At 41.9% G+C, this 26,366-nt stretch overlaps 1 protein-coding gene across 1 annotated transcript in view; it reads left to right on the forward strand.

The window, feature by feature from the left end:
- TRIM42 (tripartite motif containing 42) overlaps positions 1-26,366 on the forward strand; it is a 33,238-nt gene that overhangs the window by 4,973 nt on the left and 1,899 nt on the right. The window contains exons 3-4 of the mRNA XM_075569409.1: positions 19,986-20,659; positions 24,335-25,170. Of these exons, the coding sequence (XP_075425524.1) occupies positions 19,986-20,659; positions 24,335-25,170 (1,510 nt within the window). The remainder of the gene's footprint in view (positions 1-19,985; positions 20,660-24,334; positions 25,171-26,366) is intronic.

Below are 26,366 nucleotides of genomic sequence, written 5' to 3' on the forward strand. Positions count from 1 at the left end.
GATGAAACGTGACATGTTTCAGTAAGGGGAAGTCGTACCCTTCTGTTGATGGGTAACAGCTGTTCCAGCAGAGACTTTTCAGCTACATAGAATATTTTAATAAGACTGGATAATGTCAGCATATAAATTAATTACTGTTGGTAAAACTAAGAAAAGCCGGAAACAAATCTAATAAAACAGAATTCAAGAAGTTAAATCATATGGCATTAGAGTATTAAGGGTATGGCGAAGTAACATTTAGCTGACAAAGCAATGTCAGACCTTATAGACCAGAGGTGGGACACTCCAGTCCTCATGGGCCACCAACATGTCAGGTTTTCATTTTGACTGAGCCATTGATTGAGCCACTTTTGCTGAAGCTGGCATATCCTGAAAAACTGACCTGATGGTGGCCTTGAGGACTTGCATTTGCCACCCCTGGCATAGGCAGTCACCAAATAAACATAGGACAAATATAAGTTCAAGGTCTCTTTACTAATCTCCGATACCGGTTGTTGGACAGCAACCCTGTGTTAACTTACTTTCAAGTCACTTGCAGTTAAGGTAGGATCCACTGTGTGATCATCCATACCAAAGTTTAGGGACTCTCCCCCTAACGCCCCAATTCAAAAGGGTGAGCAGCTGGTAATGTATACTGTAGATAACCACATCCAAGTTCGCGAACCATACGAAAATGATTTGCCAAAGGGTAAAACAAGTTCGCAAACAGTTTGCTCAGTAAAAAAAAAAAAATAATAATAATTCCCTAGTCTGAAATATATATATTTTGGTAATTTATTAAAAATCATTTTTCAGAACTTTTTGGTGACCGTTTGAGGGAACCGTCTGCCAATTTTGTAAGCAGTGGCAAAGCAAATCTCATCGAGTGAACGCATGGATTTTCACCATATTGAATTGGAGGTTAAGATTTTATTTTCTGTGGTATTTATCAAGCTGTTCTGAGTTATGCTGTCACGTCTATATTTAACAAGCTGGTACGCACCTATAGTTTGAATATTGAAATAAATGTTGAAGGTTATGGTTACAACATTGATGCATGTATGTAGATATATATATAGATATATATATATATATATATATATATATATATATATAAATAAAGGTGGTGCAACCTTTCTGCACTACCTTGAGAAAGGTCCCACTGGGGGACCGAAACGTCGTTTTTTGTGTCTTCTATCAAATATAGAAAATTTATGATTTACTTACCTGCGTGCTGTCCCTTGATGTCATGTTGCAACCGGTATCGTATGGTCTATCTCTATATATATATATATATATATATATATATATATGTGTGTCAACCAGAGTGCTACTGGGATAGTGACCTAATGTATACAGTACAACAAAAGATGAGAAACCCCCAATGCTACATCCAGTATGACACATTATTTAATGCATTACTATGTCTTTTATTTATATTCTTTTTTTCATAAGTATGGGTCAGAACATGTCAAGCCTGCGACCACGTCATGGAAAACCCGTTTCAGGAGGTTCTGCACTACCAATATTATACTGTCTTATGTATTTCTTCCACTGCATAGAGAGAAAGAACACAGATAAAATACATTGTAATGTACTAAATAATGTGTTATATTGGATTGGGCTCTTGTCTTTTGTTGTTACTAACGTAACATCCAGATTTCCCCTTGCATTTATTTGCAGGAATTTACATTAAAGGTTCTTTGTAAAAAAACAACAACAAAAATCAAGTTCCTTTCAAATCCTTTTATGTATTAATAAATGTATACTCTAGAAACACAGTAACTGAGGTTGAGGAGTAATAATAAGCCCATCAAGCTTAATGAAGTCTTTTGTTCAAAGCCAGAGAGCTAGGTTTGTATATGAGTGCTGAAGTACACATAAGACGCAATATACGCTCAAAAGCTGTTCATATAGAAAAGCTGAAACAGTGGGCCCCATGTGGGTGAAATAAACAGTTTGAAGGTGATTGAACTATGACTCCCTGATAAAGCACCAACCGATGTGAAATGTGTCGGAGGGGTTTTTGTGCCTCCTTTTTATCCATGACATAATAATCAGACTTTTTTTTTACTCAACATGACCCTGGCACCATTTTGGCAGTGCGCTGCTTCAATCCTTTTCAGCATTTTGCTGAAAGCCAGACTGGTTGAAACACTGACATTGTGGGGTTGTTCATTAAAAGTGAGAACCGCCTATTCATGACTTCATTCAATGGGAGTGTAAATGCAGTGTCTGATCAGCACTGTCGCACTTCAATGAAAACTCCCCTGAGTGGGCTGTGGAAGTTTTTACAACCCTACAAATAATGGAGCCTCTGCATCTTATTCAATAAGGGTGAAGACTAGAGGTAACCGAAGCTGACCACCACACCTTCTCCGGGGTCTCTTCAGTCGAATGCAAATGAGAATGTAAATGAGTAATTTAGCTAAATTCCCATGCTATTTATTACATTCTGAAGCGCTGTAGTATACCCGCCACAGCCTATTTTGTTCTTGGGCCAGGGTGGTGAACCAGTGGATTTGGCTACAGATGTGGCCAGACTTACTGTTTCCAGGGTCCCGGACCAACACGCCAAAATACACTGCTCCGAAAACAGTAACTGTTGTTCCTGCTACCCTAACACACCCAATATCTTCCATCTAACATGGCCTAGGGGGGGGAGAGTATATTTTAAAGAGGTCTGTATGTATTGTTATTGCATATTCTGCAAATGAATAAGAACCAGTATAATGTGGAACTGGAATGTACTGTATTTGTTGAAAGATAGGATGTTATCTGAACGAATATAGAGTAAGGATTCTTGTTCTTTACTGGTGGTAAATACAGAGGCAATGGGCCATACAATTTTATATCTCTGTGTCACCAACACTATTTCACCTTGTTGTAGAAGGTACAGATTCTAAGTAAATTTTTATCTTTCTTACGGGATTCCTTGCCGGAGGCCCTTTATTTGACCACAAAAAAATCAATTCGACCACGACAACGACACAAATATTATTACAACTGAGCTTTTCAAAGAGCACAGTACCTTTCATTAAAAACTCAGCTAATTGAAGAAAAAGTCTGCGGTGTAAAAAGCTTAAATTCAACATCTGTGCATTTCATATTTTATATGAGTCCTGAAAAAGATATCACAATCCGCAAAAGAATGATACACAAGAAAATAGCACCAGGATGTTTATAGTACAGTATGTGTGATGTGCATGTACAGTATACATCTGTGAAATTACCAGAGCGTTCAGCAATTCTCCCCCACATGACTGCTCGCCTTAAATCATGCCTTAAATGAATTTCTTGGGACTTGCAGCTCTGTGTACTGTATATTCTATTATGAAGTCTGTGCTTGTATGGAAAAGCTGGAGTACACTTTCGCTAATAACAGAAGCAGCTTCTATCATAATAATACGACAGGAAGCACTGTCACACAATAACAGGGCTGAAATTTTTTTAACTCGTTCCCTGCTAAGGCTCTGGGAAATATGATCTGTGAGTACCCTGTAAATGAATGGCCCATATTGTATTAGGGTCAAAAAATAAGAAGATATCTTTCTTTGATACAGCTGGAACAATGATTTTACTTCAGAAATAGACCATGTCATGATAATATCATGAAAGATTGTGTATTTTAATCCATCTGGTGCTTCAGGAGTTAATGTGATGGGAGTTTTTTTTTTTTTTAAATACCATGAATTGGGTTGGATTTCAAAGGGAATTCAATTGAATCCTGACACTGACTTAAACAGGACAATAGTTAAGGGATTTTGAAGCATTCTCTAGAAGGGGTTTATGGATGGCCAGGTGAGTGTGGTTAAGAAAGTATTCAACTTGAGAAGTTCTTTATTAAAAATTAGTATCCTGTGATAAAGACAATCCCAGTATGCTCAGGTAAATGAGAACTTGCATACTGTAGGTTGTGTTAGGACCTGCTTACTGGTCATGCCTTGATGTGGCTTGCAGGCTTATAACGCTTTGGCCAAAAGGTTTAAATAAAAGACCCTTATTCAAGAGAATATATAAGTATTTCACTGTGTATTTTTGTCACATTGGGTGTAGCATTGGGATTTTCTGTCTTTTGAATGTCCTGTGATGTCATATCCTCTGCATTATGAGTTACAAATCTGTAATCGTGTCACCGAGGGACACGTTCTGACATCCCACACTGTGTGTTTAAGAGGTAATAAGGGACAGATATTAATTTGTAGCTCAGGTTTAGGGGTAAGACGGTCATGTTTAGTCTTGTCGAGTCCGCCATAAGCGCGTGAATGTTTTAATGTAGCTAACATGTGTCTAAGTCATAGTTAATAAAAGTTCTGAGTACATTTAGATATTGAAGAGGAGTTTAACGTCGCTTGTAAAAGGTTTTTTTTTTACTCTGTCATAAAAATGCCAATCTAACAGCCGATTTATGGTGGGGGTGGGCTAATGATGTTTCCATGAGGAAAGAATATATTTAAGTCTGTGAAAATATTATGAAAATTATATTTCACCAGAGGAGTGTTTTGGACAAAACTCGAGATATCTCATCTCTTGCCAGTGACCTCTCTGGGAGAAAACATATGACATATGGTGATGTATAGCATTTTCTTTTATGTTACAGTACATCCTTTTTATTTTGAGAAGCTGTTCAGCATTTTATTGTAACTGTACTTTTTTGTAATACTTTTTTCTGTATTCTAAGCACTATATATACACCCTACGCGTTTCTTCACATTGCGTAGGGTGTATGTCGCGTTGTTTATGTGGGCACTCACCTTTTGCATCCTGGACGCTATAGGCAGCAATTTCCAGCTCACAACAGTTTTGCCCGGAACTAGTCACACGCCAGTTTTGTTTCCGGAGGACTATCTGAACCACAGTGTCGCTTCCTGAGTTCTGCTGGACGGAGACCAAGAGGAGCACTGCGATCCCATGCGGTGAAGACACAGAGTAAGCCGAGCAGCTGAATCCTCGTCTGGTGCATGAGTATACCTCATAAAACGCTGTTTTTATTCTGTTGTTTGTGAGTTAGCATTTTGTTGGATTTTTTAGGGAAATAAATATAATTTTTTTGGACATATTGCACTAGGATCGGGCGCTTTCTTTTTGTGTTTTTGTACATATATATATATATATATATATATATATATATATATATATATATATATATATATATATTATTATTATTAACAGTGGTTGACAAATCCCCAAAAAATCTACTTGCCACACAAAAAAAATCTACTCGCCACCGAGTACCAAACGTGTGCTGCTTGGGCCAATATTTACTCGCCCGGGGGTTAAATCCACTCGCCCGGGGCGAGCAAATGTATAGGTTTGTCGAACACTGTATATATATATATATATATATATATATATATATATATATATATATATATATATATATATATATATATATATATATATAATATTAAACATTTAATAAGTAATGCTTTGGGCTCTGAATGAACTGTTTCACGCTCTGGAGAAAGTATTTACGTTGTTGGAAACATTTTGCTACAACTGATTTTTGTGTGTTAAAGTCCATCGTTTTTTCTATAATAAACAGGGACCTGGGGTCCTGGCATATATTAATTTTACATCTTATTTGCATATCCCATGTGGTAGAAGTGTATAGATATGATTGCAATTGAGTAAGGGGTTAATTTGAACTAATTGGAGGTACCTTGGGGAGGAGAAAGGTGAGTTGGCTAGAGTATCCCTGTGTATTAACCCGGATTGCATATGTAAGTCACGTGCACACTTGTGTGCTGTTCATGACAGTTGGTATATTGGGACGGATTTAGGGGAGATGTTAACTCATTTGAGGGACCTTTGCAAAGGTGAAGAATGGGGCAGCTTGCGAGTTGAGTATTAACCCTTGTCACGTATGCAGGTCACGTGCTCTCAGGTGTGCCGTACATGACAGACCACTTTAGCTTTAACCGTTCAGATGTAGCCAGGGTCGGTCTTAGAGCAAGGCGAGCAAGGAAATTGCATTGGGCTCCGCGCCTTCAGGGGACCCCTCGCTCCCTCCTCCTGTCGGCGATGAGATCAAACTTCCACCTGACAGGAGAGGGGAGAGCTGGAGAAGGGAGCAGGGAAGTCTCCGGGCTGATGCAGGTCTGCTGCTCACCATAAGCTAGGTGCGTGCATGCATGCGTGTTGTGTGCAGTGGAGGTCTAGGGGAGGAAATCTTACCTACTCTGGAGCAGCAGCATATCCCCTCCTCTGGCGTCGCATTGACATGGCGATCCGATGTCACCTGATGACGCATTGCCATGACAACACAATGCTATGTACAGCTGTAACATAATGGCATTGCAGCACGGCCGGAGAAGAGGCGACGCAGCCTGGAAGGGCCCAGCTGCCATCATACCGGCTTGGGCCCCATAAGAGGTAAGGTCGACCCTGGTGTAACAGACGTTTTTCCACCTTCTTTAACGCACAAAATAATGCAGTGAATAACACGTGCTCACGCTATACAAGACATTGAAATAGATGGATAGTTAGTGTGTCCTTAACCATTGTTTCTAGTAGTACTACTGTGCAATAATAATGTCTGGTACATCTGTATGTCCCAATGTATCTTTACAGTCTATGGGAATTGATTCAGAGATTTTTCTTACCTAATATTCTATACTTTTTTCAATTTCAAATACATAAGAGGATATGACAAAATTATTGATTGGGAAAACACTTGCGCTAGACGCCAAATAAATAAATGATACAAATAAAATAATATGAAAAAACTGTAACCTAATGTTCTGTAGTAGTTGCAAATTTATTCAAATTCACTTACACACTGTGTAAGAGATGTGTGCAGAGGTACATTTAATGGAGACCGATTAGGATGAAATGAAATCTTGGCTTTAAAGAAACAAAATAAAGGCCTACTCTACTTTGGAGAATAACTAAACCTTTACTCCAGCCCTTTCTAACTGGGTGGGTAGCTAAGCTGGTTACCTCCATAAACACACACACACACACATATGTGTATATATATATATATATATATATATATATATATATATATATATATACAGTGTTCGACAATCCTATACATTTACACGCCCGGGGCGGGTGGATTTAACCTCCGGCCGAGTAAATATTGGCCCAAGCAGCACACGTGTTTGTTTTATTAAATTTCCCTGCTTGCGCTCAAATTTCCCTGCTCGCGCTGAAAAAAAACAAAAAAAATCCCCCTGCCTGACAGCTGATTGGCGCGCGCTCCCAGGGTTTGTGGGCGCGCGGCCAGGCTCTATATGAGCCCACCCCCAACGAGCGGCCATTTTTTTCCCAAGGAGGACACAGTAAGTACTAGCTGTGCCTTTCCCCTGTCCCCGCTTCCCCTTGTGTCAGCCCGCGGGGCCGGGAGATTGGAGCGGGGATGTCCCCTCAGGTCCCCGCTTCACCCCGATCCCCGTGTCAGCCCGCGGGGCCGGGAGATTGGAGCGGGGATGTCCCCTCAGGTCCCCGCTTCACCCCGATCCCCGTGTCAGCCCGCGGGGCCGGGAGATTGGAGCGGGGATGTCCCCTCAGGTCCCCGCTTCACCCCGATCCCCGTGTCAGCCCGCGGGGCCGGGAGATTGGAGCGGGGATGTCCTCTCAGGTCCCTGCTTCACCCCGAACCCCGTGTCAACCCGCGGGGCCGGGAGATTGGAGCGGGGATGTCCCCTCAGGTCCCCGCTTCACCAAGATCCACGTGTCAGCCCGCGGGGCCGGGAGATTGGAGCGAGAGGGGGGGAGCGGGGTGGTGGTGCTGGTCGCGGCCTTTCCTCTCTTCCGACCCCCCCCCCGTGTGTGTAGAGTGAGAGTGTGTGTGTGTGTGTGTGTGTGTGTGTGTGTGTGTGTGTATATGGGAGTGTGTGTGTATGTGTGTGTATGGGGGAGTGTGTGTGTGTGTGTGTGTATGGGAGTGTGAGTGTGAGTGTGTGTGTGTGTGTGTGTGTGTGTGTGTGTGTATATGGGGGAGTGTGTGTGTGTATATGGGGGAGTGTGTGTGTTTATATGGGGGAGTGTGTGTGTGTGTATATGGGGGAGTGTGTGTGTGTTTGTGTGTGTGTGTGTGTGTGTGTGTGTGTGTGTGTGTATGGGGGAGTGTGTGTGTGTGTGTGTGTGTGTATGGGGGAGTGTGTGTGTGTGTGTGTGTGTGTATATATATGGGGGAGTGTGTGTGTGTATATGGGGGAGTGTGTGTGTGTATATGGGGGAGTGTGTGTGTATATGGGGGAGTGTGTGTGTATATGGGGGAATGTGTGTGTGTATATGGGGGAGTGTGTGTGTGTGTGTATATGTGTGTGTGTAGGACACCAGATCAGTCACCCCCCCCCCACCTAGTCAGTCAAAGTCACCCAGTCAGTCACCATCTCCCCACCCAGTTCCCCCCCATCAGTCAGTCAGTCCCCCTATCTCCTCCCTGTCTCTCCCCCCTGTCTCTCTCCCCTCCCTGTCTCTCTCCCCTCCCTGTCTCTCTCCCCTCCCTGTCTCTCTCCCCTCCCTGTCTCTCTCCCCTCCCTGTCTCTCTCCCCTCCCTGTCTCTCTCCCCTCCCTGTCTCTCCCCCCTCCCTGTCTCTCCCCCCTCCCTGTCTCTCCTCCCTCCCTGTCTCTCCCCCCTCCCTGTCTCTCTCCCCTCCCTGTCTCTCCCCCCTCCCTGTCTCTCCCCCGCCCTGTCTCTCCCCCCGCCCTGTCTCTCTCCCCACCCTGTCTCTCACCCACACTCTCTCTGTCTCTCACCCACACTCTCTCTGTCTCTCACCCACACTCTCTCTGTCTCTCACCACACTCTCTCTGTCTCTCACCCACACTCTCTCTCTCTGTCTCTCACCCACACTCTCTCTCTGTCTCTCACCCACTCTCTCTCTCTCTCTGTCTCTCACCCACACTCTCTCTCTGTCTCTCACCCACTCTCTCTCTCTCTGTCTCTCACCCACTCTCTCTCTCTGTCTCACCCACTCTCTCTCTCTGTCTCTCACCCACTCTCTCTCTCTCTGTCTCTCACCCATACTCTCTCTGTCTCTCACCACACTCTCTCTGTCTCTCACCCACACTCTCTCTCTCTCTGTCTCTCACCCACACTCTCTCTCTGTCTCTCACCCACTCTCTCTCTCTCTGTCTCTCACCCACTCTCTCTCTCTGTCTCTCACCCACTCTCTCTCTCTGTCTCACACTCTCGATCTGGATATCTTATTTACCCTGTATATCTTAACTGCCCTATACTACACCGACATAATTTATACTGCTTTCTTCCAGATCTGACTCAAGCTTCACATGGAAGACATCGGAATCCCCCCTAACCCAGAAGACAGGTAGGGAACACCTCCCCAATGTATAACATTGCGGGAATGCGGGTACCTGGACATTGAGGGACTGCGGATCAGGTAAGATCCCAGGCGGGATTGCTGCTTTAGATATTGTGAAGCGGGGATGTCCAGACACTGGTTAAGGGGTTCAGGAAACTAGTCACTCACATCTGGCTTTTATTTCTAGATCCAACATTTACTTACACACACACACACACACACACGTAACAAGGACTAATTGTAGTATAATGTAATACAATAAATACATTTGTCAAAAACGAATGTTCTGACTAGGAATTTATTAAATGTATTTTATTTATATTTTTTATTTTAAAGCGGGGTTGGGGGCGGGACTAGGGTTGGAGGGCGGGACTAGGGGTGGGGTTGGGGGCGGGACTAGGTGGCGAGTAGATTTTTTGGTTGGGCTAGTAGATTTTTGGGTGATTTGTCGAACACTGTATATATATATATATATATATATATATATATATATATATATATATATATATATATATATATATATATATATATATAAAAACAGCGCTCAAAAAGACAAATTCTAATAAATAAAGTTAAATAACACAAGAAGGACTACTGTATATTCAACAGAAGGAACCTAGAACACACTAGACCTGTAAATATAAAAAAGTGACTAAACACAATAAAATATACTCAGTCCTTGTATAAAGTCCAAGCAAAAAATAAAAAAATCAATGGTCCAAAATGGAGGTTAGGAGTTCCTGGCAGCCTTCACAAGGGAAACTGATCCCATAGATAATCTGTAAAAAGAAAAAGGGGAAGGGGAAAGAGAGGCACACTCTCCTGGTGTAATATTGCTTGAACAATTTAATATACTAATAAAATCAGTTGTGGTTCAACTCACAAACATCGGCTGATAACTCTCAAATTTGGGTATAATACTCAGACAGTCCCCAGCTCGGCTCTGTATACTTCTCACTGCCTCCCCGCGTGTAGTTCGCGTTGTGCGTCTTCCGCTTTACCAATAACCCAGAAGTGACGTCGATGCACACCCGGCTACGTCCCCGGCTCCGCTGTAAGCAGGATAGTGGCTGTTGCACCCACCACTCTCACCGATCCACGGCCAATCCGTAGGGCAATTTTGTGCTGAGTCTCGCGACACGCGATAACGCAGTGAGAGACGCCGCTATTCTGGAGACTTAGTCTGCGTTACGCGTTTCGTTGTACACTAACAACTTCGTCAGAGGCTGTCTGAGTATTATACTCAAATGTGCGAGTTATCAGCCGATGTTTGTGAGTTGAACCACAACTGATTTTATTAATATATATATATATACTAAAGTCCAACAAGAAAGCGTCTTATCTGTTTATGTTTTGTAGCTGTAGGGGAAGGCCTCTCTGTTATCCTAGGTCAGCATCCTTGTGTGCTATGGCACTCTCTGTGTCCAGGTATAGGGGTCTTGTCCCCCTTGTCTTGCAGTCCGCATACAGTCCTTATGTGTGCATCAAGACATCCTATTTTCCTAAGGTCAGCCCAGTTGTGGGCTAAAGAAATCTCTGCAGTCCTCTGTCTCCTTATGTCAGCCTAAATGTGAGCTAAGGAATCTCTCTCCTGTTTCTCACATCAGGCTTTTTCTAAGAGTCCTAATCAGCCAGGTGAAGTCTGGTTGATTACCTGTGTGCAATTAACCAGCACACTGCTGGATTTAGAGGCAGTTTCTCTGAAACAGTGATAAGTCCCTGTTAGCCACTGCATGACATTAATAGAGACCGGTTGATAGATTGAAGGAAAAAAACGTCTGTGAGTAGGGTTTCTGGCTCTGCACTTCTTTAACTCAGGCTGTGCTGAAAAAGCTGTGTATTACGGCAGGCATAAGTTTATAGGTTTCCATGTTAAAATGGACAGGAAGCATAAGGTGACACACTGTATGCTCATTTGCATGTCATTACCCAGAATCCCTGGCTGCAGTGTATGCTAGGAGATAATGGCGAAAGTCAGGTTTGTGAACCTGTCTGAGACATGAATGTACTCACAGGGAGTATTTGTATTTGCCGTACACTGTACGGTGGAGGCTTTTTGTCACTTTTTTTTTATTCATCATTTTTTTGTGTCTGATTGTGGCCAAAAAAACAGAACATTCCTAGAGCCTTGTTTATCATTCTATACAGTGAAAGCGGACGTTCGGGTCATTTTTGGAACAAAATGCGCATTGGCCTCAATGGGAATTTTCAGCCCGAAACATTAGGAATGGCGTATTTCAGACAATAAAGAATACTGCCCAAAAACACATTGCATTCACTTTAATGAACTGTGTTTCCTTTACTCTGGTGTGTTTCTTTTTGGCATTACTTTTGTACCTGGGACCCTTTGTTGAGTAAACCCTCTCATCTGTAGCTTATACATGCACAACAGTCCTAAAATGTAATAGCTAGAAGGAACTATAGAGCAGAAAGCAAAGAGCAAAGCAGCAAGCAAACACCTCCCAGCACAAAAAGAGATATCATAAATGAATAAATAATATTCTGAGCACTGACTATCTAAATTGTCTCTAGCATTAATTATCAACATAGAGTATTACTGAAAACAAAGAAGCACTTGTCCAATTAATAAGTAAGTAGATTATTTCTGGCATGAGTGGATAATAATCTTAATAGAGTATTAGTTGTCTGAACAAAATATCACTCCTTTTAATATTATCACTGGTCTAAATAATTAAAGTGAGGATAGAGTATCATTTGTTTGAATTAATAAGTTGTATTAGTACAGTATTAGCTGCTTTTAATGGATTTTGCTTTCTTTAATTAATCTAGTGTTGGATTAAGTTTTAAATCAGGGATACTTTGATAAATAAGCCCCAGTGGTGTTCTGGATATACCGTTCCAAACACGTACATTGTCAGTTTTAAAACTAGGAATGGCATTTCTATTTGGTTGTGTTAATGTTTCTTTTCTCTGATATAATAAATTAAATACAAATATAAGATAACTATCTGTTGTCTAAAGTTAATTTCGGTTCAACTCGATGGTAAAGACGGACAACTTTTTTTTGCCAGTATCCGAATTCGTCATGGATCGGCCAGCTCCTTTCAGCTGATGATTTCCGCAGATCAGGCTCAAAAAGGCAGATTTGTTTTTCCCCCCTTTCACTGAACATCCACGGGACGAATTACAAATCCCTGAAATATGGTTTTGAGTGAGAGAGTGAGAGAGTGAGAGTGAGAGAAATCCAGCTGACGGATTTGTAACAACTGGAAATTGGATTTCAGATGAAATCTGATGATCGATTTCACCGATGGTGGATTTTTTACTGCCCAATCAGCCTTTTGATTTTGGTAAAACCAGTTCCAAAAATCCATGGATCGGATTTTGACAGATTCGCCCATGTCTACTCGATGGACATATGTCTATTTTCAAATTCATCTAATAAGTAACTAATGTAACCGATTCCCAGTAATGAGGAAGAATCCGCTTCTCTTGACCCAGAGTAATAATGAACAGATTAAAGAATAGGGCCATGTTTATTAAGCAGTGCTACTCCACAAGTCACCATCTGGTGCCAGAACCAGGAGTCTTCCAGCACCAGGTGTCTTATGAAGTAGTAAATATGGTCTCACTAAGCAAGATACATTGAAGCTGCAATTATGTAAGAACTCGTGTAACACATTCTAGGTAGGCCTCATTGTTACCCCAGAAAGCTCAAGATATCCTGTGATAACACAAAATGGAACAGAGTTTCCCATAGGATTTAATGGCAGTGTTGATGAAGAATATTACAACACATCCCACCATATACCACCGACCGGAGGGGACCATGAAGCCTCCTACTTGTGAATTCTTATTTGCTTTCCAGATCTCGGCTCCACAGTCTATCCCCAAACAGCATAACTGCACGAACCATGTATAAAATACACACTGCATCCAATGGAGCAAGTTAAGAGTTTACCACCCAAACAATAATAACATGCTTAATAAGGTATATAGTAGTGAATGATGCACAATATGTTACAGGTTCTGGCAGGGGGAAGGGTTTACAGTGCAGAAAGGATGACAAGGAATGGGGTTATAATGACCTATTTTGTGCATGTTAAAAAAATCTTAATTTTTCACCCTACATCAGAAGTAGCCAACTCCAGTCCTCAAGGGCCACCAACTGGTCAGGTTTTCAAGATATCCCTGTTTCAGCACAGGTGGCTCAATCAGTCCCAGCATCAGCACAGGTGGCTCAATCAGTCCCTGCTTCAGCACAGGTGGCTCATTAAGTCCCTGCTTCAGCACAGGTGGCTCAATCAGAGGCTCAGTCAAAGACTGAGCTTCTGATTGAGCCACCTGTGCTGAAGCAGGGATATCCTGAAAACATGACATGTTTGTGGCCCTGTAGGAATGCAGTTGGCCAGCCCTGCACTACATGCATTTTTAATCTAGCTGTTAATTAGCAATCTGGTACAAAGACATTTTTTTTCTTCTTATGTATCGTTGAGATTGATGGAAATAAATCAAATCTAACCTTCAGCAGTGGAAGACACAGTACTGTAGTTTAAGCAGCAGTACCAATTACTGTGTGCTGGAGTAGCAGTAAAATGAAGGTGCTCAGCCAACAAGCTTTTCTGATTGTTGAAGAGGAGCTTGTTTACGATCTTCAATAGCTTCTCAAATTTATTTCTTTTCACCTTCTTTAACGCACAAAATAATGCAGTGAATTATTGCAAGCCCCCCCCCTTTTTCTTTTTGTAACCCACCCTCTCCCGTTTCACTGTTGAAAACTACAATAAAAATATTAGTTTAAAAAATATATATGATACTACTTCTAGAGTACTTTTAATGTATACATGTATAGAGTGGAATGTATGTATACAGTGAAAAGAAAGCTAAAGGCTCATATATGTAATAAGCAGTGGTTGACAAATCACCAAAAAATCTACTCGCCACACAAAAAAATCTACTCGCCACCTAGTACCAAACGTGTGCTGCTTGGGCCAATATTTACTCGGCCGGGGGTTAAATCCACTCGCCCGGGGCGAGCAAATGTATAGGTTTGTCGAACACTGGTATTAATAAGTGCTATTTTATACCACAACACAGGTAACGGCTCATTCAAGTGAATGGGCAAGAATGTGTCTTCTGGAACTGGATGGTGTCTTTTGGAACCATGGTATAGTACTGTCAACTGAGACCGTGCAATATTTTTGCTGGAGTTTAATGCTCCTTTTCCCAATCTAATTGTATGCATAAATTAGGTGTGGCTAGAAAATAGGATTCAATAAGATGTCAATCAATAGATAAACAATCAAAGTCTTGAAGGGAAGAGCAAGGGTCAATGAGAAAGACAGTAAAATCATTGTTCCCAATCTTTTTTTAAACTAGGCTCCTCCAAAAGCATTCGTTTGGCCTTGGGGAACCACTTTCCGTATTTGTTGCGCAAACAATTCACTTATAATATAATAAGGATTCCACAGTGTATAATATATTAATTGGGTTATTGATGCAGAAAAAACACAATTCTATCACTTTTCCAGGCCGTTGTTTGTTTGTCATTTTGACGCTCTATGTCTTCTTTCTTTGCCACTTTCTGTATATCCCAGTATGTACTGTATATACTTCCTGCCATTCTGAGCTCCCTTTGTAAGTCTTCTGGCCCCCCGCTCACCTAAATTGGAAAATACTGCAGTACAAGGACTTCCAGTTTGAAGGATTTTAGGCTATCATTAAGTTATGTGTCAGTGTCTCTTTAGCCCTTATTCACAATGCTGTGAAACCACTTCCCTGTGCCAGAGAAGATCTTATTCACATTCATTTGAATGGGGCAGATCTCTTCTGTAGCACAGACAAATGGCTATGCAGAATATTGGGTAGGGACCTCTGACTCCTGGGAAACGTGTGCAGCAGACACATAGTGACTTCACTTTACAGATCTCTGCTAAGATCTCATCTAAATTCCTATTTGGAAGCCTCATCCCTGGCAGGACATACTGAAGAAAAAGAGTGGGAGGTCCAGAGAAAATAAATAAAAATATTGCAGGGCTTACATCTCAAGTACAGTATCACAAAGAAAGACTTCAAAGTCTCAATGTATATTCTGAAAGAAATGAACGGAATGAGTCGTACAAGAGAGGCTTTTCCCCTAAATCCAGGGAATTAATAATGAACAGGTGGGAAGACATTCCAAAGGTAAAATAGCCATTAGAATAACAACGTATGCTCAGTAGATGGACACACAGGCAGAGAAAGGGAGTTCCCAGGGCTGCAAGGCGTTTAAAATTCTGATTGACTAGTTTCAAGTCTGCTAAACAGCAAACAAGAATGTAACAAAGTGTGTGATGTTTCAGTGATGTCAGTAAAGCTAACTATGACATGGCAGAAGCCTTGGAACCCACACATCTGAATTCCACAGATATCAAATCATAACACTAAGAAAGCACTGGGAGGTGTAGTTCGTACTGTAAACCAGGATGAAATTGCTATACTGGTAACAGTTCTGAAATCGAATAAAAGGATGACATACATAAGTTGTTGTATACTGGAAAACGGGTGCTGCAAACCCTCGGACTGCGTCTGTTGCCCTGGGAAATGTTGCAATAACTGTGAGCCGTGTGTATGCAGAAATATCTGCTGTGAGTGCCATTACTCACCAGAGCCGGGCTGTAGAAACTGCATGTGCGAATATCGAGAGAAGAAGAACTGTCCAGGCTACTTTTGTCTAAAACTGACCGATCCGCTTTGCACCTGTAAATGGGCCGGTCAATGCTCGAAGTGTCGAAACAGATCCTGTTGCTACCGTATACCAAGAGCAGTGTAAGTATGGCCAAACAACCACCCCATTTATACATTATGGGCGACAAGCACAGGCCAGTGCTGAATGTTTTTATATACAGTGTTTGCATTTCTGCATATAACAAAGTTAAATGGATAGTAAATCCCAGCTCATAAAAGTGTGCAATATAATGTTTGAGGAGTGGTTTCAGCGAGCTTGTTAAAGCAGCAGTCCAAGCTGCCGTTGTTTAATTAATTTTTTCCCCCTTTAATATGTGCATCAATACAATCCACACAATGATAAGTAATTAAGTTGGCGATCGATCGGCCAAGATTCGACTCTGGGGTTCACTGAATGGCTGTCAGTGCAGCAGAAGAGGACCAAAGATGCAAAGTTCTGTGGGGGAGATCATGTGACCAGGCAGTCACTAGATACAATTGGTGCACTACTAGAGAGAGGGCAGGGCTCAAAAAGGGGTATGCCAGAGCCTGTTTCCGAAGAGGAACGGGATGTGACTTTGTAAATGGTTGCTATAGAAAAAAAAATGCTTGTTACATTATAATACATTAAAAATGTAAGTCACAGTTTGTTTTTTTTAAATGCTACAAGTATTTCTCGTAGTACAGAACTGATTTATTTAAAAATAGAAACGCATGTAGGACATTGCTTGGTCTGCAGCTTTAAGGCTAAGCTATAAAAGGACTGAGTTCAATTACTGGATGTCCCTGATATCTACAATCAGTGGGATATTGGTAATATATCTCTGTGGGTTAGTTTCCCCAAGTATGGAGTAGCACACTCAATTCAGCGTTAACGCCCAGTCAAGTTAATAGGAGTTAACTCTGGATCAGGGGGCAGATTCATCAAGTGCAGGTGTGGGTTAGTGCACCTCATGAGGTGTTAACTCACATTGACTTTGTGACAGTAGGGGTAGCCAGCCTCACATAATAAAGGTGAAGCAAGGATGACTACCCCTATACCGTGAGTAATGGCCGCCTCTGTGAGGCTCATTTGGCCTGAATGTAGTAATCTTTTTTGTACACCCTTCCAGGAAAGAGCTAATCACTGTGTGATGTCTGGAAGGAGAACTGTATGTTTTGGGGAACGGGGATTGTATATGTATAAAAGCACTTTATTCACTGTTTTAATATGTTCTCCATACAGTTAGTAAGGCAGCCAGCGTTGTATTTATGTTATTAGCATTTCTCTGTATGCAGACCCAGTAATTCACTTAGCTGGGCTGTCTGCTGGGTTGTGACTAAGTACTGGGACAAATGGTAAGCGGGTAAGGGCTCATTACCAGGAAAGGGGACAGAATCTTAGTGGGGTAGAGCCTTTGTTTCCCGTAGACACTGAGGCGCCTACCCACCGGGAGGTGTAGGGCTGGCCAAGGGAACCATTGCCAGGTCTGAGCCCCCTTGGTGCGATTCCCATTGGCAAGTTCAAATTTGCCGTTTACAAGCAGCTCCGTCATCGAGGGGCAGTCCAGAGTACTTAAGCCGGCCCCCTGCTCTGATTGGTGCAGCTGGGTGAACCCTCGTCCTCAGATTGGCTGCAGCCTCACAATCCGGGTCTCGATTGGTTGGTGGCCCCTGCTCCATGTTAAGGATAGCAACCGAGAGCTGTGTAAGGAGCGTGGCCTATCAGGGAACCAGAACAACTTTGGAGAGGATCGAAGACACGGCTGACGGGCTTTTAAAAAATGCTCTGTGTGAAATAGCACTGTGCTTTACTGAGAAGCACCGGAGAAGCCGGGGAAGAAGATGTTCAGAGCAAGCATACTGAAGCAGGCCCCTGCACCTAGTTGGGGCTAATTTCTTGCCCTCAGGCCCCCTGTTGGTCAGTCTTTCACTGTGTTTATGTATTGTGTGTGTTTGCTGGCTTGCAAGAATAAGCTTTCTCGTTTATTCAATTATTGTGTCCTGTCAGGTGATAGTGATCCCGGTGGTTTCGGTGTTTAAAGTTCTGGTCCCCCGTGAAAGACTTGAATTAGAGTTAACGCTGGATCAGGTCCGCTAACCCACACCGACACTTGACGAATCTGCCCCTACGCCCATGTGCCTTAAATGACCGTCTGTACCCCTTAGATCCACATTTCCTGTTTTCCCTAAGTATAAGAACAGAGAGGCACATTTGCAGAGCGGACCCATTAACTCTGAATTAAAAGGAACAATGGTAAGTGTGCAATAAAATCTTAGGACATGGGCACTGACAGGTGGTACGATATTCAGTCAGATCCTGAAACTCAAGACAGATACTGGGGGGGGGGGGGGGGGGGCATCAAAGTATATTCCATCTTTGATCTGATTATGTCCCAACTCTATAGTGCATTAAAGAAAGAGTGCAGTGATCAAAGTTTTGTTTGTTAAAAATGATGCTATTATTTCATTATGTGTGTATTATGTACGAAAAAGTAATGTAGGGAAATGCTCAGCTCAGCACTTGCAGACTGAAAGCCTTTTTGTTCTTCGTGATGAATAGAGAGTTCAGGATGTGGACTTTCTGGAGCTGATATTGTCAGTAAGAGAGCTATTGTCAGGCAACCTTCCGAAAGAACACAACTTGAGTTAGAACCAATTGAAGGGTCGGGGGTGACCTGTGGTACCTGTCCTCACTTAGGATTTAGCTCTCCAGGCTGCTGTCTGCTCTATTCCTGCACTGTTCTGGTTTTTTTTTATGGATAAGTGTTTTTGTGGATCTATTTGTCTCTGGGGCTTTGCTCTAATACTGCCGTTGCAATTTAAAGACATTTTGCATATTCCAAATTGTTTTGACTTTATATTATATTTTTTTGAGTGCTGGAACTGTGTTTATTATTTTTTTTTTAAACGTTTCTTTACTGTAGATTGACATATACATTGAAACAAAGCATCATATAAAAAAAACCATATGCCTACATCGTTTACATGAAAAGCCAGACAATATTTTGATTCTAACTCTTCACATTTTCTGTTAAATCTGAGTCCCGCCTTTCACACCTTTAATCGTGTGCACTTTTTTTTTTCCTCTTTACAGAAGATTATAACATAAAAGATAAAATAAAACCATAAACATGCTAACATTAAAACCAAATTTTAAACAAAACAGTGATGGCTTCTAAGGGGCTTATAGATCATGATAGGAACAGGGTTGTACCTTAATCCAAACAGACAGACATAAGCAAAAAGATCAAAATCATCATTGGCCCATCACTTGAGCAGCCATAGTTTAAATTTGTACAATTTTTGTAAATCAATACTCTATCTGTGTTTAGTATTAGCAACTTGAGTTTGTAATAGTTTTGAAATTAGTGATTAGTTATTCTACGAAAAGTGGATAACTAAATAGCAAAAAATCTCATCTGAAAGTTTAAGAGCAGTCACACAGACAGACTGGAGACAGCATGTTAATAATGTAACATGAATACATAAACAGATTCGTTTTGGGTACAGCAACAGCTCATAAAGCCCCCATTAACACAAACATAAGTGCCATATTGTACCCTTTCAACCTACTGTTAATTACTTTCTCAGTATAGACCTGAAGAAGAAAAGGCATGTGATTTAAATAAATTATACATTTCGCAATAAATTATGGATAAATAAAACATCTTAAAAACCAACTATTTTCAAATATTATGATGTATGTTAGTAGTTCATTTGATATCTATATAGGATGTGAGCCGACCGAAATTTTATTTTCCCATTAGACCAGGGGTCGGAAACTCTAATTCTCAAGAGCAACCAACAGGTGAGGTTTTCAGGATATCCCTGCTTCAGCACAGGTGGCTAAATCAGAGGCTCAGTCATAGACTGAGCCACCTGTGCTGAAGCAGGGATATCCTGAAAACCTGACCTGCTAGTGGCCCTTGAGGACTAGAGTTGCCCACCCCTGAATTAGACCATGTGCACAGCACTAGTTTTTGGTGCAATTAGAACGTGCTTAAGTTAAGCAGCATGAACCATGCTCATTATTTCATACCAAAACCTTGATTCATGACCCCGATCATAATGTAATTTCAGCATACATATCCCGAAGACAGTTGAGAAAAAGAATTCGTGGATCTTTGAACGAGACAAGCATGCTATCCTTCAGCAACTGACCTGCCCATTATGCAAACAGATGTACCAGAATTCTTACATCCTACCCTGCGAACATTGTCTCTGCCAATGCTGTGTGGATAAGATTAAGACCAGAGACAAGTGCAGCCGAGATAATTATCTGATTATGACTTGCCCCTCCTGCAATACAGCCCACTACTTCTCCAGTAAAGAACCGATCAGGCTGCCCGAGAACTACCTGCGTGCTAAAGTGGCCCAGAAATATGGTGCTCAATATGGGGCGCCAAGGATAGCAATACTGTGTGAACAATGCCTCCCTCATAAGAAAACAGAGGCAGCCCTGAGGTGCATTGTATGCAAAATTAACTACTGCCAGAAGTGTCATAGTTTCTCCCACAAAAGCAAGAGTTTTCAAGGCCATACCTTGACTCAAAATTTTTGGGAGGGGGAAGAAAAAAAGAATTGTTTCCACCACCCTTTAACACCAATTATTGAGTACTGCATGACAGACAGGACACTCATCTGCAAGCAGTGCAAGTGTGCTTACCATGAGGACCACTACAGCCTGCCCCTGACTGAGGCCTGTACAGAAGAAGCCCATGCTCTGTTTGCTGCTATCGCCAAGTTCAAACAAGGTCTGTTCTGTTTTGCTACTTTGCACAGCTTACCTGGGATGGAGAAAGATACTGTTTTTTTTTTTTTAAATTTAATTTACATAGGAGAAGCACAAATTCATGAATTTAACATTGCAGTCCATGTTAGCTGGCAAACGACCTATAGACCAGGAGTGGCCAACTCCAGTCCTCAAGGGCCACCAGCAGGTCAAGTTTACAGGATGTCCCTGCTTCAGCACAGGTGGCTCAATCAGTGGTTCAGTCGGACTGAGCCACTCCTACTGTAGACAACTTAATATAATGGCTTTCCTTAAGTGGGAAATGGCTTTGGTTTTTAACAAAATGTAAACATATATTAATTTGGAACCCTAGATATCTATCAAGTCTCTTCTTCACACATGGGGGATTAATCTATATTTGCCAAAGTGGTAAATCAGGCCATTTTTGGCCAAAATTCCCCAGTGAAGTTAATGGGGAGTTTGGACTAAAAGTGACCCTATTGACCATGGTGGGGGATATACTGTACAGATACAGACACATTTATTTAGCAATTTTCCACAAGGAAACTGTAACTGAAATGCAGCCTGACCACAGCCAGATCACAGCTTCCCTGTGCCAGACTAATTGCCCATAAGGATTAGCACAGTGGGGGTCCCTGCTTCTGAATGGGAGGGGTTAACTCCTTAATTACCTTAGCCGTAGTAACCACTAGGGTAATTAAGGGATTAACCTCTCCCACAACCCACCCGGTAGGTCTAACCACCCACCCTGGGGCAACTACCCCTTCACCCCCAACAAATCAGGTCCTTCTGTTTAACCCCTTCATTACCTTAGTGGCTCGCAACAAAGATAACGAAGCTACTTTTATTTTAGTTACATAATATTGAAGCAGGGGGTCTCCAGAGCTAAACAGCATTGCTTTCAGGTCGGGCACCCATGCTTCCTGGGTTACAGGCCCAGGTATGGAGTGCCGGCATGTCCCGCGAGTTTAAATGTCCCGGTCACGTGGGCCGTGACGAGGGAGAATTAAACTTGCAGGAGATACTGGCACTCCATACCGGGGCCTGTAACTATGGAAACAGGGGTTGTCCAGACCTGAAATGAATGCGGTTCAGCCCTGGAGACCCCTTGCTTCAATCCTATGTAATTAAAATAAAATAAAAACAATTCCATTGCCTGCTAGAGATGTGAAGGGAGAGGGTCCGCTTCTGTCTGCTCTCACTGCGCAGCTCTACCAGACTATAGCAGCCCGGCAGGACACAGCGGGAGTCCCATTCATAAGCAGTGACCCCCGTTGTGTTAATCCAGATGGGAAATGTCCAGCTACTCTGCACTTGGCAGTGATCAGGTCCCGGTTGGGCCGCGACTCACCCGCTCCAAGTACACGGCAGGGTGGAGATAAAGCTGACTGCCTCGGTATAATGAGCTCTTTAGCTCATTCTCTCTGTCAGAAGATCTGCAAAGATCAGGGAGAGAAAGAGGCTTTAGTCTGTGCAGGCTCACATGCAACACACAGTAACATCCAGCAAACAGGAAATCGAACCCCTCCTATTTCACAGATCAGCATCTTTAAAGAACAAGTTAAAAAAAATTACAAATACTTTTAGGTGTCCGATTTGTGTTAAAAGTAAGGCTTTACCTCACCCAAATGTAACCCTTTAAATATCTCGGCGATGGGTTTATTTTGCTCGTAAGAGGGACAGCACATTAGAAGGGCAGGCAACACACAAGTGCCAAATGCACCTGTGCACTAGTGGAGCCCTATAAACTAGCAATCTAATATAAAATTATTGAGATATTGTTATGTTCATATCAAGGAGATGACATGCTTTCACATTTATTGTTAATTCCTCTGATATTGGCTTCTAAAGCAGCACAAACTTGTCCCTACTATCATGTCTTAGTACCCGAGGTTGGTTGGTGCTGTTTCCAAAGAAGCAGGGACCTAAGTAATTCAGAATTTATCTAAATGCCACTCATTCTCCCAGTGTCATAAATACCGGCACCCTAGCAGTATCATACTTCCATAGTCACACTATTTTTTTAATTCTAGTATCATAATTCATACTGCCATGTAATGTTAGTTTTCAGAAGTAGATGACACTGCTGGTTTTATGAGGGGCATATACTTTCTCCTGCCCTAAAAATACTAAATGAAGCTGTGTACTTCGACCCTTCCATCCATTCATCCTCTAACCTCCTTACAGCAAATGTAACATGAAGTAAAGCAATTGTCAGATGTGCCACAATGTTTTGATACGGTTCTCATCGCCGATGCCCTCCAACCTACACTATTAGCCATCTGGTGACTCATTCCCCACTTGGGAGTGACAGAGAGCATTGAGGGAGGGGTCAGCTGCCATAATCATTGTGACACAATATTGTATGTACTGTAGTGCCGACGGTTATTCTAACACAAACCAGTGGCAATCGCCAAAAAGACCCAGGTACATGCTGGATACATGCTGGGTCGTGTTTAAGGCAAGTTTAATGCATTTCTACATTGAATAATGGCCCATCATATTAACAGCGAGGGTCCCTAGCAGTCCCATTCAAACGAATGGGACTGCCAGGGACCCCTGCTGTGTTAATCCGTTGGGTCATTAGTCAATGCAGAAATGCCTTAAACTTGCCTTAAACTAGTCAGGTTACACCCAGCATGTACCCAGCATGTAACCGGGCTAGTTTAAGGCAAGCCTTAGAAGACTCGTTGTCTCATCTGTATGTCACTAATTCTATAGTAGCTGATTTATTAAATATACCTAAATAATTATTTAATGAGTCACACCTTTGCTCTAATTAGCAGATGATTTCATGCTTCAACCAATATTGGCAGGAGAAATGGTGCCCTCACCACCTAGCCATATATAGTTTTGTGCCACAAGGGTTTATTGGGTGTACTTCCTGTGGAATTGGCATTTTGTTTATGTTTTGCAGCCCAAGCTGAAATCTGAGTCCAGTAGTCAATCTACATCTTACAGTGGTCGTAAGGAATTATAGAATTGCATAGTATAATACTTTCTAATGTATCAACGTTAACATTATGTAATGTAGTACACTTGAAACCTAACAAATATTTTCTTCTGATATAATGAAGAAAAAACAAGAGACCCAAAAACCTCTACCTGTAGTTTAGCTATGAAATGGTAGATCATACCATACAATAAATCTACAGCAAAAAAAAATACCACTTGTGAGCACAGGTATGTAACCCTGCCTTTGCCCATTATCTCTTAGTACACAATGTTTCCACTGCAGCTAGGGGTTCTGGGAAATAACATGAAAATGAACATGCAGCTTTTGCTTCAAATCCAGTTTAACATGGACCCCTATAAGCTTAAGCCTGCTGTATTAACCAGCTTTTCAGCACAGCCTGGGTTAAATAAGTGCATAGCCTGTAAACCTACTCACAGGCAGCAGTTTTGACCTTTTGAAAGTCATCAGTGTGAGGATGGTTATTCTGACTGCAATTTAAAGGTTTCTACAAGTATAGAAATTCACACATACCATTATTATATTCGCTGCAATATCAGTCAAGGCTCTCTAACATGAAAGTAAATGTAACCTTGAAATTGCTCCAGAATGAGAACAATGCAAATTTTAAATGTAGCAAAAATACCTTGCTAACTGATGTTTATATGAAATTCAATCAAAATAATGAGATGGAAAGATAATTAACCTGTTTTTGCTTTACAGTTAGGTGTAGGCTTGTGAACGACCTTATGGAAATTAATTTGGTAAATACGAACTTCAAGGGCTACAAGGAGACCACGAAAAAAGAAATCTGTAATGGATTCCTTAAATTGCATGAGATTCTTCATGAGCAAGAAAGGAGCGTTCTCGGATCCGTGGAAACCATTGAATTTAGGAAGCAACAGAACATTACGCAGTTCATAGATGTTTCCGACAAAATGCTCCAGAGTATTGAAGGCATTATTCAGTACTCTAAGGAAGCTCTGAAGGAAGAAAACCCGGTAACCTTCCTCCAATCTGCAAATACTTTGGTGAAGGAAATAGATAAAGAAGTACTTCAAATCTATCAGCCTGATAGCAGCTTAAAAGAAGACCCAATTAAGAACCTCAGGCTCAACTTTGATGAAATCGCCTCTAGCCTCTGCCTTCTTTTCCCAAAGCCAACGATAGGCATTAGCCATTTGGAAAGTTCTCAGAAATACCCTTACATTACAGACACTGGAGAGAACATTCACGTCCCAAGGTTCACTGAGAGTAGATGTCTTGTGACTTCTAGGTCCACTGAATCATTGTTCCCATATGAACTTCGAGCTAGCAATTTTTTGAGGGGAGAAGACACGTATGGCAGACCCAAAAGCACTCCTCCTATCTCATATAAAAATAACAGCATGGGAGAGTTTTTGGAAGAGTACCCAATACGTAGCAGTGGGAACGTAAACACTGGATACACCAGTCATAACTTTATCGCTCCATCTTCTTCTCAACAGAGTATGGTCCCGCGTGAACCTCCCAGCCCTGTATCTATTTACAAAACTATTATTTACCCCAATGCGGCTGAGGTAAGACATTTTCAGTGAGACAACCGGAGGGATAGTAAACTGTAATACTATTTAACTGGGATCAACAAAGTAGGATATTGATATGAAGTCACAGTATTTAACAATTCTTCAATTGTATTGTATGTCTTTATTTATATAGCGCCATTAATGTACATAGCGCTTCACAGTGGTAATACATGTGGTAATCAAATAAATAACAGGTCATGGGAATAAGTGCTACAGGCATAAAAGTAACATTAAGGAAGAAGAGTCCCTGCTCCGAGGAGCTTACAGTCTAATTGGTAGGTAGGGAGAACGTACAGAGACAGTAGGAGGGAATTCTGGTACAGTAAGTGCGTCTGCAGAGGGCCAAGCTTTATGTAACATGTGTCCAGTATTATCCCCAGTTCTATTCATACGCTTCTTTAAGCAAATGTGTCTTAAGGTGGGTCTTAAAAGTGGATAGAGAGGATGCTTGACGGGTACTGAGGGGAAGGGCATTCCAGAGGTGTGGGGCAGTCAGTGAAAAAGGTTTAAGGCGGGAGAGGGCTTTAGATACAAAGGGGGTAGAAAAAAGACATCCTTGAAAAGAATGCAAGAGTCTGGATAGTGCATAGCGAGAAATAAGGGCTGAGATGTAAGGAGGGGCAGAAGAGTGTAAAGCTTTAAAAGTGAGGAGAAGAATGGAGTGTGAGATGCGGAATTTGATCGGAAGCCAGGAGAGGGATTTCATGAGGGGAGATGCTGAGACAGATTTAGGAAAGAGTAGAGTGATTCTGGCAGCAGCGTTTAGGATAGATTGTAGGGGAGACAGGTGAGAGGCAGGAAGGCCAGACAGCAGGATGTTACAGTAATCAAGACGGGAGAGAATGAGGGCCTGAGTCAGAGTTTTAGCAGTCGAGCAACAGAGGAAAGGGTGTATCTTTGTTATATTGCGGAGGAAAAAGCGACAGGTTTTAGATATGTTTTGAATGTGAGGGGCGAATGTGAGAGAGGAGTCGAGTGCGACCCCTAGGCAGCGTGCTTGAGCTCCTGGGTGAATGATTGTAGTTCCAACAGTAATGTGTAATTGTGTGAAATTACTCAAATTCTTTCACTTTCCAGAGGCAAAAGACAAAAAATAATTTTAGCTATTTCAGTCCCTTATTTTGTATGAAAAAAGGAAACAATACATTAGGTAGTACAATACCTTCCATTAGACTATCAATGGTTTACTG

Source organism: Ascaphus truei, chromosome 14 (genome assembly GCF_040206685.1).
Source record: "Ascaphus truei isolate aAscTru1 chromosome 14, aAscTru1.hap1, whole genome shotgun sequence".
Lineage (NCBI taxonomy): Eukaryota > Metazoa > Chordata > Amphibia > Anura > Ascaphidae > Ascaphus > Ascaphus truei.